The sequence below is a fragment of the Drosophila rhopaloa genome, unplaced genomic scaffold (genome assembly GCF_018152115.1).
Source record: "Drosophila rhopaloa isolate 14029-0021.01 unplaced genomic scaffold, ASM1815211v1 contig_163, whole genome shotgun sequence".
Taxonomy (NCBI): Eukaryota; Metazoa; Arthropoda; class Insecta; order Diptera; family Drosophilidae; genus Drosophila; species Drosophila rhopaloa.
Window position 1 is genome coordinate 836,393 of NW_025335043.1, and position 14,425 is coordinate 850,817.

At 40.7% G+C, this 14,425-nt stretch overlaps 2 protein-coding genes across 4 annotated transcripts; one reads left to right on the forward strand and one right to left on the reverse strand.

Moving 5' to 3' along the window:
• Positions 1-66: 66 nt before the first annotated feature.
• On the reverse strand, positions 67-4,636 carry LOC108043170 (E3 ubiquitin-protein ligase SHPRH). 3 transcript variants are annotated; one of them, XM_017121739.2, is made up of 10 exons: positions 4,457-4,636; positions 3,219-4,378; positions 2,439-3,154; positions 1,824-2,379; positions 1,580-1,754; positions 1,136-1,521; positions 962-1,077; positions 674-905; positions 456-616; positions 67-401 (listed from the first exon to the last, which is right to left on the reverse strand). In XM_017121739.2, exons 1-10 carry the CDS (start codon positions 4,593-4,595, stop codon positions 236-238), a joined length of 3,807 nt encoding a protein of 1,268 aa, XP_016977228.1. In that variant the 5' UTR covers positions 4,596-4,636; the 3' UTR covers positions 67-235. The 3 variants fall into 3 exon arrangements, 2 of the variants coding, with proteins under 2 accessions (XP_016977228.1, XP_016977227.1); XM_017121738.2 differs by having other exon boundaries at positions 4,445-4,636; XR_001769242.2 differs by lacking the exons at positions 67-401; positions 456-616; positions 674-905 and having other exon boundaries at positions 974-1,077; positions 1,136-1,332; positions 1,397-1,521; positions 4,445-4,636.
• Positions 4,637-5,219: 583 nt separating this feature from the next.
• LOC108043169 (serine/threonine-protein phosphatase 6 regulatory subunit 3) lies at positions 5,220-14,272 on the forward strand. Its single transcript, XM_017121737.2, has 11 exons — positions 5,220-5,327; positions 5,532-5,691; positions 5,757-5,956; positions 6,016-6,340; positions 6,403-6,716; positions 6,780-6,918; positions 6,971-7,089; positions 7,154-7,721; positions 7,777-7,841; positions 7,900-8,961; positions 9,272-14,272. Exons 2-11 carry the CDS (start codon positions 5,632-5,634, stop codon positions 9,396-9,398), a joined length of 2,979 nt encoding a protein of 992 aa, XP_016977226.1. The 5' UTR covers positions 5,220-5,327; positions 5,532-5,631; the 3' UTR covers positions 9,399-14,272.
• The last annotated feature ends 153 nt before the right edge of the window (positions 14,273-14,425 follow it).

A 14,425-nucleotide genomic window follows, 5' to 3' on the forward strand; every position in this document is an offset into this window, starting at 1 on the left:
TTCTGATATTACATTTTATTTCTGAGCCGATTAAAGCTGCGGCAGTTAGTGTTTTATTTTGGCAGTCTTTACTTTGATAGTTGTAAACTTTTATTTATCTTATATATATGTTAGGAAAAAAATATACTTAATATGCCTAACTTGACACTAAAGATAAAAGAGTGTCATTGGAATTAACCTTTTGCAAAGGTACATACAAAAAGTAACATTAAATTAACCGAGCTGGATTTAAGTTCTACTCCTTCCCTTTAAGTATGAATAGCTTCTTAAGACTATCGAGTGTCATGTTTTCTAGATCCCAATGAGTTGACAGAGTCTTTGTGTCATCGGCTGAAGTTATTAGCGAGAGAATATTCTCCTCAATTGTTCCGTTAACAATAAAACGATGCACCTTCGTTGGTCTAAAAACATCTAATGAAATCTACCACAAAACATCACGTTAATAGCAAACTTACTTCATTTGTCCAAATCTATGTATACGACCTATGGCCTGGCGTTCGTCACCCGGATTAAGGATCGGTTCCACCAGAAAAACATGGGAGGCTTCGATCAGGTTTAAGCCCTTTGAGCCTTTAGAAAGGGGCATCAGTAGGCAGGTTATATTTCTAATGGGATTCTAAAGGGTGTTTTAAGATTAACATCTGTTAGTAACAATTTAAAACCATAATCATACCTTAAAATCTTCGAAATCCGTGTTGCTGCACTTATTGCGAAATTGAATTCCGTTAAGGTTGAGGGCTCTAGCAATTTGAATGAGTATCGCCTGCCATTGCGAGAAGATTATGATCTTTTCCTCCTCATTCTCAGCCTTGATCTTCAGCACTAGTTCCACAATATTTGCAATTTTTGTGGAGAAGTCCCCAATTATGGATTTGCGGGCTCCGGGACGTACGGAATAGTACAACCTTAAAAGAAGGCTTATATAAAATATATACTTCGAAGAACAAAAGGCAAACCATACTGTGGTGATTCCTGCCGACAAAGTGGACACTTGGTGACTCCATCGCGGGCAAACTTTTTCCTCATACTATCCAGGCAGTGCTGGCACACAAAATGCCCACAGACCATCATCACATACTTAAACAAAAAAGGGTTTAATATCAAGGAAATTTTTTTTTAAAGCGCCGACACTAACCCTCACATCATCCTGCGTCTGGCAGATGGGACAGGGCTTGTCAGTGACATCCTCTTTTAGATGCTTAAGGTACTTCAAACGACCGCATAGACGAGTGAAATTTAGCTGTGACTCTTGCAAATTATACTGGTTGAGCTGTAACTGCTCGTCCATTTGACACGCCAGTATGCGGTAGTTAGATTGCTCCTCGGGATCGTCTGTAAGGAGAATCCGCATTTTGCACATCTGCAGTTCGTCAAAAGCCTTGACCATGTACTCCACCTCAATCCAATATTTTATTTGATATTTAACAAGATCTTGTAGGCAGGTCAGCAGATCCAGTTTGCTTTCACACTCTTTTTGCCATTCACTGAATACCGGCTTGGAACGCAGAAAGGAAAAGATAGCTGGGCGGGAATAAAAACATGTTGAAAGCCATAAATAATATAACTTTTATTAAGTTACCTTTAATGAGACTTATCTCCATGCTGGGGTTTTCTAGACCCTCAGTAACCGCTGCATCTTCGTCCAGCTTTTTAGCAAACAGAAGACACTCAAACTGATTCAAGGAATCTCGAGTTTTGCACAAGCGACAATGACGACGCTTTTTTGGCTTTTCCGGCTTATCCTTATTTTCATCCTGTTATAAAATTGATATAGCTGATTTTATTAAATCAACTTTTTTTTATAAATCGCCTCCTAAACTCACCAAAATATCCGCCAAATGACAATCGGTAACGCTTCCTATAAAGCTGTATATTTCCTGCGATAGGACTACTCCTGTTTTGATAGCCTCACAAGCATCGTGCATCACTCCCTTGAGGTATTCAAACTCTGTAAGTAAATTCCCTTTTAACTTTTGAAGCTTTTTATGCCATAAATGCACAAAGTAAAGAATTCCGGACATAGAGTTGATATTATCGAGCTTTTCCACAGTAATGTTTTGGCGGAAAAAATCATCCCGGACCTTATTCCATATAGCATCGTGCAGAGAAATTTTGTGGTTCACCACCGTGGCTAGCAAATCCACAGTGCTGCCCGCGAACTGACTCTCCAGCACCGAAAGTTCATGGAGTTTCTCCTCGTAACAACTGAGAGCGGCTTGAAGTACGGAAGTATTGTCCTCCAGATACTTCCACTCCAGTCGCTTCATTTGTGCTTGGTAGTTCTGGAGCTCCAAATCGGATAACTTGTCTGGAGTGGCTGCTAACTCACTCGCCTGGAAAAGGTTATAAATAGCGTGAATCTGAAGCACACTATCTACACTGAAAAATTAAAGTGGAAAATATTAGTTCATTGAAATAAGATTTAAAAAAAAACCTACTATATATTTGCCTCGTTATAGTCTGCAGCCAGCTTCAATAGAAGCTTGTAATACTTGATGGCCTGTGGAAAATCCTCCTTTATAAAGTAAATAGCCGCCAGGCCGTTGTAAGAGGATGCCCAACTTCGTAGCTCTGTCTTGCATTCACTCTCATTGTTGGACTTAAGACGCATCAGCAGATCCTGCGGATTTAGGTAGTCGGTGCTGGACACATTGCTATTAAGTACCACGGGAATGGAGCAGGTTTGGCGTATGCGAAGAAAAGGCTTCAGGATGATACGCAGTAGCTGCGGCGAGATGGACGCTAGGCAAGAGGTGTTGTCTGCGTTGTGGCGCGTGTGCTTGGCCACAGCAGCCAGAAACTGTTCGTGACACTTCAGATGCTCCTCCCGATAGTACAGCGACTCCACGTTGCTTAGCTCAAGGCGATGCACCACCTCAGTTTGGGGCGGAATCCCCAGTTCGTGCTCCACCTTGGACTTGCAGGTACGCCACAAACTGTGCTCTAGCAGTTCTAACAGCGGTTCGGCTTTGTAGTTTAGCTGAAAGGCCTTTTCCACAGTTTGCCATGCATCCGGTGGCCTACAAGCTTCCGTCCGGCCCACGAACTCCAGCAGAGGGGGCAGGTCGTCAATTGTGCCAGTGACAGCCCAGCGATTGATTGCCGGTAACATCCTTACCATCTCCGCAGCCGCTGAAGTGTTGCTCTCAACCATCTAAGTAAAAAAAATACAAAATTTTATGTTATCGTTGGATGTGTGAAAAGTGCCTTCACGTTACCTGTGCCTCATCCAGGCAAACGCGCCACCAGTTCACCATTAGGAGTGGGGATTCGGGTCGCATGTATAACTGCTGGTGGCGCATCTGGCGGTCGGACTTGTAGTCCGTCGTGTGGTATATTTCGTTACGCAGTATCACATAGTCTGTAAGCACCACATCGTACTTGGCCAGCTCAAGGGGATTTACCCAGGATGACGAGTGCAGACCGAGATAACAGAGCACTTTTAGCCCAGGCCTTATGTGCTTCTGCATCTCCTGGTACCACTGCAATTTGATAGCGTTGGGCGAAACTATGATGGTGGCGCCTGTCTCCACCAGCCTCTCGCTGGATTTGATCAGCTCGGACCAACAGGTGGGACACAGATGGGGTGAATCATCTACCGCATGTTTGGGAATCATGGACATACACCTATCGTGCTGCCAGCGGCGGCACTTGCAGCACTGCACCCGTGATCCGCGTTTTTGAGTGCAGATGCAGAAAACCTTCTCTTCTTTGCGTATACGCTTCAGCGGGACGTTATCGACAATCTCATCCAGCCGTTGATGCCAGTATTCATTCCTGAAGGTATCCTGCGGCCTGGGATTCATTAGCAGCATGGCCAGGAACTCTACGGTCTTTCCCAGACCCATCTCGTCCGCCAGAATGCCGCCGGGTGGCAAGGACATCTTGGGAAGCTCCTCCTCGAAGGTGAAAAACTGCAGGCAATAATTGTGCTTAAAAACGCGACTCCTGCCATCAATGGCATGTAGCGCTGTATATTTGGCTGGCAGTTCCGTGAGCTGCTGTTCGCGTCCCAACATCCAAGACACCGTGCGCTCTTGGTATTTGCGCAGCCGCGACTGAAACCTTTCGGGAAGATTGTGCTGCAGTTCGTTATCCAGATCCTCCGTTTGGCGATGCCTTTCGTAGAGCGCATCGTAAAGTTTGGTGGTCACATAGGTCTTAACAGGCCGCTGGTGCTCCTGCTCCTGCTTGGTCACCTCGAACTCCAGGCTGGTCCTGAAGTCCCTGAATATCAGGGGTAGCAATTTGGATGCCACTTGCATTTCGATGACGCGGGCTCGAACGTGCGTCTGGTCGTGGCAGACCACCAAGGTCCAAGTGTCTGTGTTCTGCCGGATTGCCCTGAATTTAAGCTTTCTCGTCCGAGCATTCTGGCCTATAAGAAATAAACCATTGGCATCAAATAAAATTAAACAAATCCTGTTCCATTCAATCTACGAACATGTTTCTATACAAATCAAAATATCTTCCGCATGCTCAGCGAGAAAATCTTTGAACATCCATCGCCTCTTGCCGTAGCGGAATTCCGATGGATCTTCCGGACATTCTGGACCTACTTCATCCGCAATTTCACACAAAACAATTTCATCCATCGTATTTCCGCAACAACTTAGAAATAACAAAAAGAGATGACCGCCAAAACGATAACATTGAATAGATACCGTGTTATCAATGCAAAATTTATCGGACTGTTCTCACTCAATCCGCATTACCATTGTTGCCTGTTGGCTTGTCAAGAACTCTTCACACTTCCTCGAGTTTCCTATCGAGGTAGCTATTGATTGCATAACGCGATAATTGTGTCCACATTGGGCTGCTTTTGGTTTTGATTTCCTTACCGGATGTTGTCTGAAAATTTTAATTTTACTTAACAGCTTTGGTGATATTATAGTACAGTCTCAGTGGTGATAGTATGAGGTAATGTGGAGAAATCATTAAATAATTGGTTGCATCTTCTCTTCCCGTAGAGGAATTCCAATGGGTCTTCCAGATATTCTGGAGTTCCGCCATCTGAAATTTTGCATACAATAATTTTATTCATTGTATTTCCGCAACAATTTATAAGTAACAAAAAGAGATGACCGCCAACACGATTCAAAATATTTTAGTTATTAGTAGTGTGAGCATGGTAAGGGAACCATTAGATAAACGATTCTTTAAGGACAAGGTCTATCGGCCGTAGCTATCGCACTGGGTTACTATACGCTCTAATCGAATATTGTCCACCTCTACGAAGCAGTGAAGAAAATTACAGCGTGGTTTTTTCGGTTGAAAAACAATTAAAAGTGCATCAAACAGTGAGAAAAACAAAGTCCAATCTACTCGTAAGTGAGGCCCCCTTCACTCCCCACCCAATGCATGGTCGAACGACTGGTTAACTGTCATTTTTCGGCCCGCATTCGTAGTGTATTTGTGGGACCTGCTTGGCATAATTACAAAAATTTACGCATTACTTTGTGCGAGTCGAGACTCGGTAGTGTTTTAATTGAGCGATTCCGCCTTTCAAAATCTCTACTCCTTTTCCGCAGAGCTGTGAATGCCCAGTCAGCAGCGATCCGCAAGTCCAGCGAAGAAATTTTTTGATTCCCCCAGCCTGAAAGTGTCACCGTCAAGACGTACGTGCGAAAAATGTTTTGGGACAAGGGTTATGCGCCCTCCGCGAATATAGAGGCGCTACTGGAGAAGGAGGTAGGTTATTCCACCCCGACCATCGGTCTAAATCTCACTCCCCACTCTTGTCCTGTACGCCGTAGAACTCCACGCTGGAGGAATTCTTGGACGAGGAGGACATACTGCAGGAGTGCAAGACGCAAAAAAAGAACCTGGTCAACTACTTTACACGTCCCGAGGTCATTCGGCGCCTGGTGGAGCTGATCACGACCGAGCCCTCTGAAGATGTGCCCATGTCGCAGCGATTTCGCTATGCCAACATGTCCTGTGAGATACTGACACTGTAAGATGGGCACCGAGAATCCTTTCCAGAATTCTATATTCTGTAAACTATCTTTTTAGCGGCCTGCCGTCCCTGGATGAAAAGCTACTGACCGACGCAGAGACGCTACAGTTGCTGTATTCATATCTGGAAAAGGAACCACCGTTAAATCCATTGCTATCGTCGTTTTTTAGTAAAACCTTTAGCATGCTCTTTACCAAAAAGCCTGAACAAGATTGGTTTTTGTATCAACACATGTGCCTACAACTCCTGGAGTATATTAAATCGCAGAAGACCTTTTTGGATTTCATTTGTAAACACTTTGACACTCCGGTCATACCTGATCTAATAATGCAGATGATGAAGGACATCGAGGGTGGTCAACTCAAGAGGAACCTTTTCGAAGTGAGTTCTTTCAAGACACCTTTATGAAAGTATTATCTAACGAGATTTTTGTATTTTTACAGTGGCTAACTGAAGATAAAATTGTTGATAGACTGATTGCAATATTGCGTAATCCTCAAGAAACCGACAAACATGCAAATGTTGCCGACTTTTTCTGTGATCTTATTAACCAAGGGCGCCTGATGCGCCAGACCGAGCAGGAGAATGATTCGTTTGAGCCGGCCTTCGATGGCTCCAACCCCATTCTGAAGACGATTGAATCTGCGGACACGATTGAAGCCTTGTTAAATGTGATTCTGGAACCAAACGCTCAGGAGAGCGCCATCTTATCAGGAATATCGGTTGTACTTACGCTAATCAAGCCAATTACCTTCACGTAAGTTGCGCAGGGTGTATTTGTATCACCTCGTCTACATGGGATTGCATTCTTTTCTGGCAGAGATGAGCCCAACTCGGATCGCCAGCGGTTGCTGCAAAAGCGCGAGCGCGAATTCCACCAGGAAGTGCAGGAGACTGTGATCACTGTGATGGCGCCACGCCTCCGTGAATTTGTCCATGTATTAAAGAACCCGCCTGCGGTTAGTCATTTTTTAGTCGTGAAAAACCAGTTGTTTATCGCTTGTTTTGTAGAAACCTACACTGGAAACTACGGCAGCCGTGTTGACGCCCCCCTTTGGCAAGACCCGCTTGCAAGTGTGCCGCGTATTTACCGCCCTACTGGAGACAAAACACGAGACCATTCAACAGGCGTAAGTTACAAATTGATGTGAGAGTTTTAACTGACTGATCACAATCGCTATATTCCCCCTCAAGGATCTGTGCGACTGAGTATTTCAGCCTGCTGCTCGAATTTTTCAAGCAGTACTGCTGGAATAACTTCCTGCACACTGAAATGGAAAAGGCCCTTCACGTGGTCTTCTACAACGAGCTGTCTAACAACAACACAGCGTCCACAGAGGTCACGGACTTTTTCACCGCCGACTGCCTCATCAATGCCTTCCTGAAAGTGGGCACCGAGGAGTCTGAGGTGGAGATGAAGAACGCTCTAAATGATGCAAAGCGGGCGGAGGGTGGTAACGAAGATGAAGGTGGCGACATTGAAATCGAAGTTGCAGCTGCGCAGGAAGCAGCTGCCCAGGCGCATAATGAGCAGCAGGCAACCGCCGAAAAAAATCAGGAGGAGCAGATTTCACAGGGAGAAGTCGCAGCAGAAACCACTCCTTCTGAAGGAGAAGATCTAAAAGCCGAGGAAAATCATTTGGAAAATAGTGAGGTGGATAGTGAATCTCCAACCGCTCAGCAGGAAGCGGAGCCAACACTCAATGATCTCGACAAGACCAAGACCGTGCCCAGTGCTCCACCCTCCGAAATGCAAACCCATGTAAGAAGTAGTGGGATCATGTGAAGAATAACTTATAAATTTCTTTAATTTTCAGTTGATTGTAAACTGTCACTTGGTGTCCAAACTGGTCGATTTTTGGCAGCACAATGCGCAGGCGCAGTAAGTTGATAAGTTATGTGGGAATCAATCAGCCAGTAAGCATATGTTTTACTTATAGATCTGCTGAGAAGGGTCGCCGACTGGGCTACATGGGCCATCTTATCAAAATTCTACGTCACATTACGAATTGTATATCAGAATCTGAACATATCGCTGACCTGATCACCACCAGCTTAAGTAGCGAAGACGAGCTTAAGCTCTGGCAATCGCTGATCGATGCGGAAACCGGTGAATTCACGCTAGCTATCAAACAGCAGACGAAACTGCTGGCTGACTGCAATCCGCACGAGGAGAACGAGTACAGTGTGGGCTCAAAGGATTATTTGGGTGAGACAAATGCTTGGGACATCGGAACCTTGTCGTATAGCAACATGGGATACAGTGATCTGGACAACACGTTGCAAGACATTGTGTTTACCATGGACAACGATCAGAATCTGTTTCAGTTTGGTCGAAACATTGACGATGAGGACGATGATGATGATGAGCATGGCGATCATTCGGGAGGTGGCGATGGCCATGGTCACGGAATGTTCACAAAAAACTCAATCACGTTGAATAACTTGGCGGACCCCTGGGATATGGACGTCCAGTTCTCCGACATTCCCAGTGTGTCTGCACAGGTAAACACGGGCACCGCCAACTGGGGCACGGATTTCAATGCCGACAATTTTGCCGACTTCGATGCCCACTTCAGCACCTTTGGCAGTGATCTGGGTATGCCGACAAGTGCGCCGCCAGGCAACGAGGAGGAGGAGGACTCTCCCCCCGCCCCGTCATTTGCCACCGAAGTGGCGCCAGATGAGCGCAAAACCGCTGAATTTGTTGAGCCCCTTGTGGCCAAGACCACCCAGAATAATATAGCGCGCAGCGACGATCAGCAGGCTGAGTACGACAATAATGCAAATGTGGAGAAGGCCATCAGCGATAAGCTGGCGGAGTCGAGTGTCGTGGAGACAGCGTCGATCGTTACCCGACTACAGTCTGTGCTTCTGGATGGAGAAGAAGATTACGAGGACGATGAGGGCATGTGGACCAAGCCTTTGGGGGCAGATCGTCCTACGGAGACTGAGCAAAGTACGCCCATATCGAATGGGCCAACCAGCAAAGTTAATGAATTGTAAGTTAATTCCTTTTGAGTTAGTTTTACACTTAACGATGAGCTTAGCCTAAGATGTGGGGGAAGGATGGTAACTTTACCACAGAAGACTCCAGGGAGTCTCCGCGAGATTTGGTTTGAATAATTAATGGGTGTCAAAAAATCAAAATTTATTACAGGAAATATTCTGTTAATAACATAAAATTATAATTTCGGCAGTTGGTAATTTTGATACTGTTAAAGAATAATTCGGAAGACTTCATTGTTTTTTTGATTTTTTTTTTAATTTTGAAATAAGTCTTTAAATTAAAACCATTGCCTTACTTTCCAGCAATCATGCCAATGATAACAGCAGCAGCAACGTGGATGGCCACCAAGCCAACATCACAGCGGAGCAGCAGAAATTGGCCGCCGGCGCCAAGACGAACAATGTAGAAATTGCAACTACGACCACATAAATGAACTCTCACCACACCACACATCATCCAACCGCAATTGTACAGCATATAATGTGTCGACGACAAATTGTAAAAATGCCTTTGATTTGCTCTTTGGTCATTCTTATACATAATCATGCATACATATTTATATAAATATATACCACATACTACTACTATACGTACATATAAAACAGGCTGCATAGTACAACAAACGATTTGTGTATTAGCAAAAGGCCGAAACCCGCCCAAAACCAAAATGAAAATTAACAAAAAACGACAAAAAAAATGTTCAAAGTGAAAAGAATGTTGTTGATTCCTTCTGCTCCTCGCTCATATTGCCAATTATTATAATTATTACTCTTCTTTCATGTTTCCTAATTAAGCGAACTGTATTTTGTTTGTAATTTGTATTAGTCTGTCGTCTTAGTACGCTTTTACTTTCAATACTCTCAATGTGTTAGGCAACCTATGAGCATTACTTAAAGTACCAAAATTCAGGCAACGTCTTAGAATGCTTAGTTTATATTCGTATTTTATTTGTTTTAGTTCGATCAGATGAGAAATATCTATCTATTCATATAATATATATATACACACACATCTGGGAGCTGTCCTGGAATTTCGTCATCCCATTTTCGCATGTTGTCGTCCTCCTTTTGTAAGGAATCCCCTCCAATTAGTGATAACGTAATATTTGGACAACCCCACACTTACACTTGTATTGTTAAATTGGAGACTTGTATTTATTGTATGTATGTATTTTGAAAGCAAAAGCAATGCCAAAATACCAACACGTTCAACACCACATACCCACATGCTGCAAGCACAAAAGTAATATAGCGGAATAGGTATATTATAACTTATGTCTTTTGCCATTATTACCTTGTTTGTATACAAATTGTTTAACCAAAAAATGTTCTTTGTCGAAAGTACAAACACTGAAAGAAAACACAAAAAAATATGGAAACAAAACAAAGTAATTGAAACATAACGCAAGGTCAGCAGCCGGGCATTTGTCACCACATGAATGATTTACACCCCCGATCTATACACCACTACCTATGAGTATATACGATTACCAGAACCAAAAGAAACGAGAAATTCAAAAGAAGACTTTCCAAGAAGACATTTTTAATTTACATTTATATTTTTTGTGTAATGTTTTATTTGCTATGTTGAAGTTGTCGCTGAATAATGTTAGTGTTTTAAACGTGCAGAAAACCACGAACAAAACGCTAAAAATATTGAGAAAAGTTTAACAAAGATGCCATCTTTTGCTTCCAAATAATTACATTTAAAATATGATTAAAAATAAAACAGAAAATACTTTAAAAGTGAAATCGATGTTTGTTTTACACAAGACGACTTGCTCACCAAAAACAAGAAATTAAAAACAAACAAAAATCTAGACACGTAGAGTATATTCTAAGATAATCAAGAGAGAAAAGCGGGCAGCATATCAGGCATAGGCGTGTGGAAATGCATAATAAGTAATTCACTCCCTCCCACACATCCTAAGCTAAAGCAAAACAATTCTCGTTTGCTTTTTAATTTAAGAAGCTTTAATAGGACACAATTTTGCACAAATTTCAACTGGCTTGCTTTTTATTTTGCATACTGTAGCAGCACAAAATATAAACGAACAACTAAGAACATTGATTAAACAAAAAACTGCATAAATAAGAAATTAAAAAAATATTGAAACGTTTAAACTATCTCTGATGAAAAACTGTGATAATTAAATGAAGTTGCAGGGTATTTGATAAAGCAAACTTAATTTAAACAAATTGTAAAACATCAACTAATGGCCTCAACCATTTGGAAAAACACAGCCAACACAAGACACTCTGAACAAGTTAATTATACGATTCTTTAGCATCACAATCAGCAGGACACCTCGACAACCAAACAGCAATAACTACTGCAATGAAATCTAATTGAAGGAGTTTTAATGAGTAGTCTTTAACTGTGCGAAAGTATCAATAAGTTCGAGCTAGTAGGGATAACCAAGAATCGCAGCTCTTAGTTTTCTAGCTTCTCACAAACTAAGCACTAAACTAAAGTAAAACTTAAATACTCATATCAAGCCAATTGTAATCCTTGTACTGTACATACAATTGTCCCCAGTATTGTCTTCCCCTCTAGTTATGTGTTTCCGTTTCTACCAACTAATTTAAAATCCAAAATCCAACGATAAGCGACGATGATCGAGTCCTTCCCTTGTGCATATGCCTTACTACAAAAAACTAAAAAATTAAAATGAAAAAAAAACACTTACACCCATAGACAACCACGTAGAGAGGTAGAGAGTGTACTATCCGTAATTCTAGAGTTAGTTTCAGCTACATACTGTGTGTCTTTTAAATGTTAAGCAGCTGCAGCAAGCTTAATATATATACGAATATTAATAAAAACCAAAACGAAATCGTAATTATAATACCTAAAAATGATGTAGACAAAGTCTTGTGGGCAGCTTTAAGCATTTTGTTTGTCTAATTATATGAACTTGAATAAGAATACTAAACGTCCAAAGTTTTTTGCAAACAAGAACTAAGAACAATTGTGAACAAAAAAGTCTTCAGAAATGTTTTGATCACCTTGATGTGAAACAGAAACAGAGTTATAAACACATAAGTACATGCATGCCTATATACAAAGATACATTAAATTACCGATTGATTGGTTGAATGATCCGCATCTTGATGGAATAGAGTTCTAGAATATTTTGTGACATGCATTAGGTGTTAAGTGAGGTTGTAATTTTCGTGGCGCAATTAATTGATATAAAACCAAAACGGGATTAAAGATTGAGATGAAAATGCTATTTTTTAAGAATCGTAACGTACATTATTTTGTCTGTGTGTGTTCAGCAATTCAGTATTTCAATTAAGCCAATTCAATGAATACCCCAAAAAAAATGCTACAATGGTTTCCAAATGAAAACCACAAGAAAGGGATATAGAAATGAAGAATTCAATATAATCAATCGAAGGTCTAATTCTCTAACTCTTTAATAAAGAACCAGCGGGAACAACAACGAGGAAGAAGCAACTGTAATACAAAAATAATAAGAAATAAATAACTTAAACTTCATACAGTAAATATATATTTGAAAATAGAAGAAAAAACCTACTTAAAATAAAAAAATACAAAAAAATCAAATTGTTAACATAATGGATATTTTGTTAAATGCGAAACTTTGAACGAATTACTAACCACATTAGCAAATAGTTAATGAAAACCGAACCCAAGTGTGCTTCATGTATGAATTTATGTTAGATATTTACAACAACAATACGCGTATACATATTCCTAACTAAACCGAGCAAAAGAAAAGCCACATACAGAACTTGAATATTACTCTTAACGATTAACAACTATTGGTGTCTATGCATATACACATAATTATTAACGAACTATACTATATATTAACTTCGTATATGTAAGCCGAGTACAGACTTTTGAAAACTGCGAAACGTATCGTCAAATATCCGAAACAGACATATTTGTCACACTTGCTATACAGCATAAATATATAAATACGTTAAGTGCTCAAGGTGATAGTTGCACACTAGGGTGGACCTTAGTTTTATTTTACAGTTATTAACGCAAGGCATGCACTCTGAATAAATAAAAAAATATATAGTTTTAAAGCCTGCAGATGGTTTCAATGTGGATCACTCATGCGCCGTGTTGTACACATGTCGTATGAGTAATTTTTATTTAAACGTTAAAGCCACTTTGCTATGCCTTAAAACTGAAGTAATTTTTAAAATTTAAGTTTAAATTTCAGTAGCTTAATCAACGTTAGCCAAATATAAATCTGAATAATAAAGACTTTTTGTGACAGAATAATGTACAAAAAATTGTTTACACATTTTTTATGATGTTTAAACTACACACTACGTATATTTATTAAAACCATTCAAGTGAGCTTTAAAACGGTTTAAATGTTGACATTTTTGTACTCTTAAAACTTTGTTTTGGCCAAATATTTTTATAATATTAGAGTTTCTGCGGCAAAATTGAATGATTTTGAACTTGTGCACCATTAGTAGATGGCGTTACTTATTCTAAGTTTAGCTGGTCCACCCTACTGCACACCCACAAATACATACACGTACAGAAGGACACCCACACACAAACTCGCAGCTTTGCTTACCACATTGTTTTTTGGTCTAAACTCCGAGGGAATACTTTAAAGCGAATTACTAACCCCAAAGGGACACTCTGGAATCGCGATTTCTTGAGTAAGTGCCTTAAACTAACAGAGAGAGATAGTAATGGAGAGTGGGCGGGATCCAAAAGGTCCAAAGGTAAATCGATTGCTTTCGGGTCATTTGTTTGGGGAGAAGGAGAGACAGACCTTTGTTCAAAACTCTACTAAGTGTTAGCCCCCCGGCAAACCAACTAAAAGTAGTTCCAGAAATCTAGTAAACAGAATAGTTAACTCTATGCTCCGATCTATACTACTATATAAGTACACAATATACGGACGTACTACGTACCGTATACCCTTACCGTCGCATTTCTACACAGGCATATACATAGAAGTAATAGTAAGAATAACTATAACTAAATCTTAAATTTGTGAGTGTTTTTGGCCGTCTACGTTTTGCTCAACGCACACACACACAACCACAAATACACTGAGATTCACCCGCTTTACCCAAGTTGAAGACAATTTGTGATTGTTTTGCATGTACCCTAAAGTTAAGCGAGTTTACACGAATATGGATTAAGCCACAGGAAGCGGAACCCGAAGCGGAAGCGTAAACTGTACGAGTAATAGCATTAATTGTCCTACAATAAGATTTGTGCATTATACGATTGAAATTCACTTTGAATTCGTATTGAAATTTATCAATAAAGCGATACTATTTGATTCTTAACCCCGTTTTTAACTAACAGTTACCTGGTTTTTAGTTTTATCTTCAATTAACATTTTTAACTTAATTTCAAGTTCATTTAAAAATGTTTGTGCAATGGTTAAAAAAATATATTTTGACAAAAGATAAATGTTCGTTTTGAATGCATAATTAAAA

Coding starts and splice junctions, on each gene's coding strand:
- LOC108043170 (XM_017121738.2), bottom strand. CDS start 4,595: ATGGATGAAATTGTTTTGTGTGAAATTGCGGATGAAGTAGGTCCAGAA. Junction 3,155..3,218: donor TTTGCCTGGATGAGGCACAG/GTAACGTGAAGG, acceptor TTTTTTACTTAG/ATGGTTGAGAGCAACACTTC. Junction 906..961: donor TGTCGGCAGGAATCACCACA/GTATGGTTTGCC, acceptor CCTTCTTTTAAG/GTTGTACTATTCCGTACGTC.
- LOC108043169 (XM_017121737.2), top strand. CDS start 5,632: ATGTTTTGGGACAAGGGTTATGCGCCCTCCGCGAATATAGAGGCGCTA. Junction 7,722..7,776: donor CCTCCGAAATGCAAACCCAT/GTAAGAAGTAGT, acceptor TTTAATTTTCAG/TTGATTGTAAACTGTCACTT. Junction 8,962..9,271: donor ACCAGCAAAGTTAATGAATT/GTAAGTTAATTC, acceptor CTTACTTTCCAG/CAATCATGCCAATGATAACA.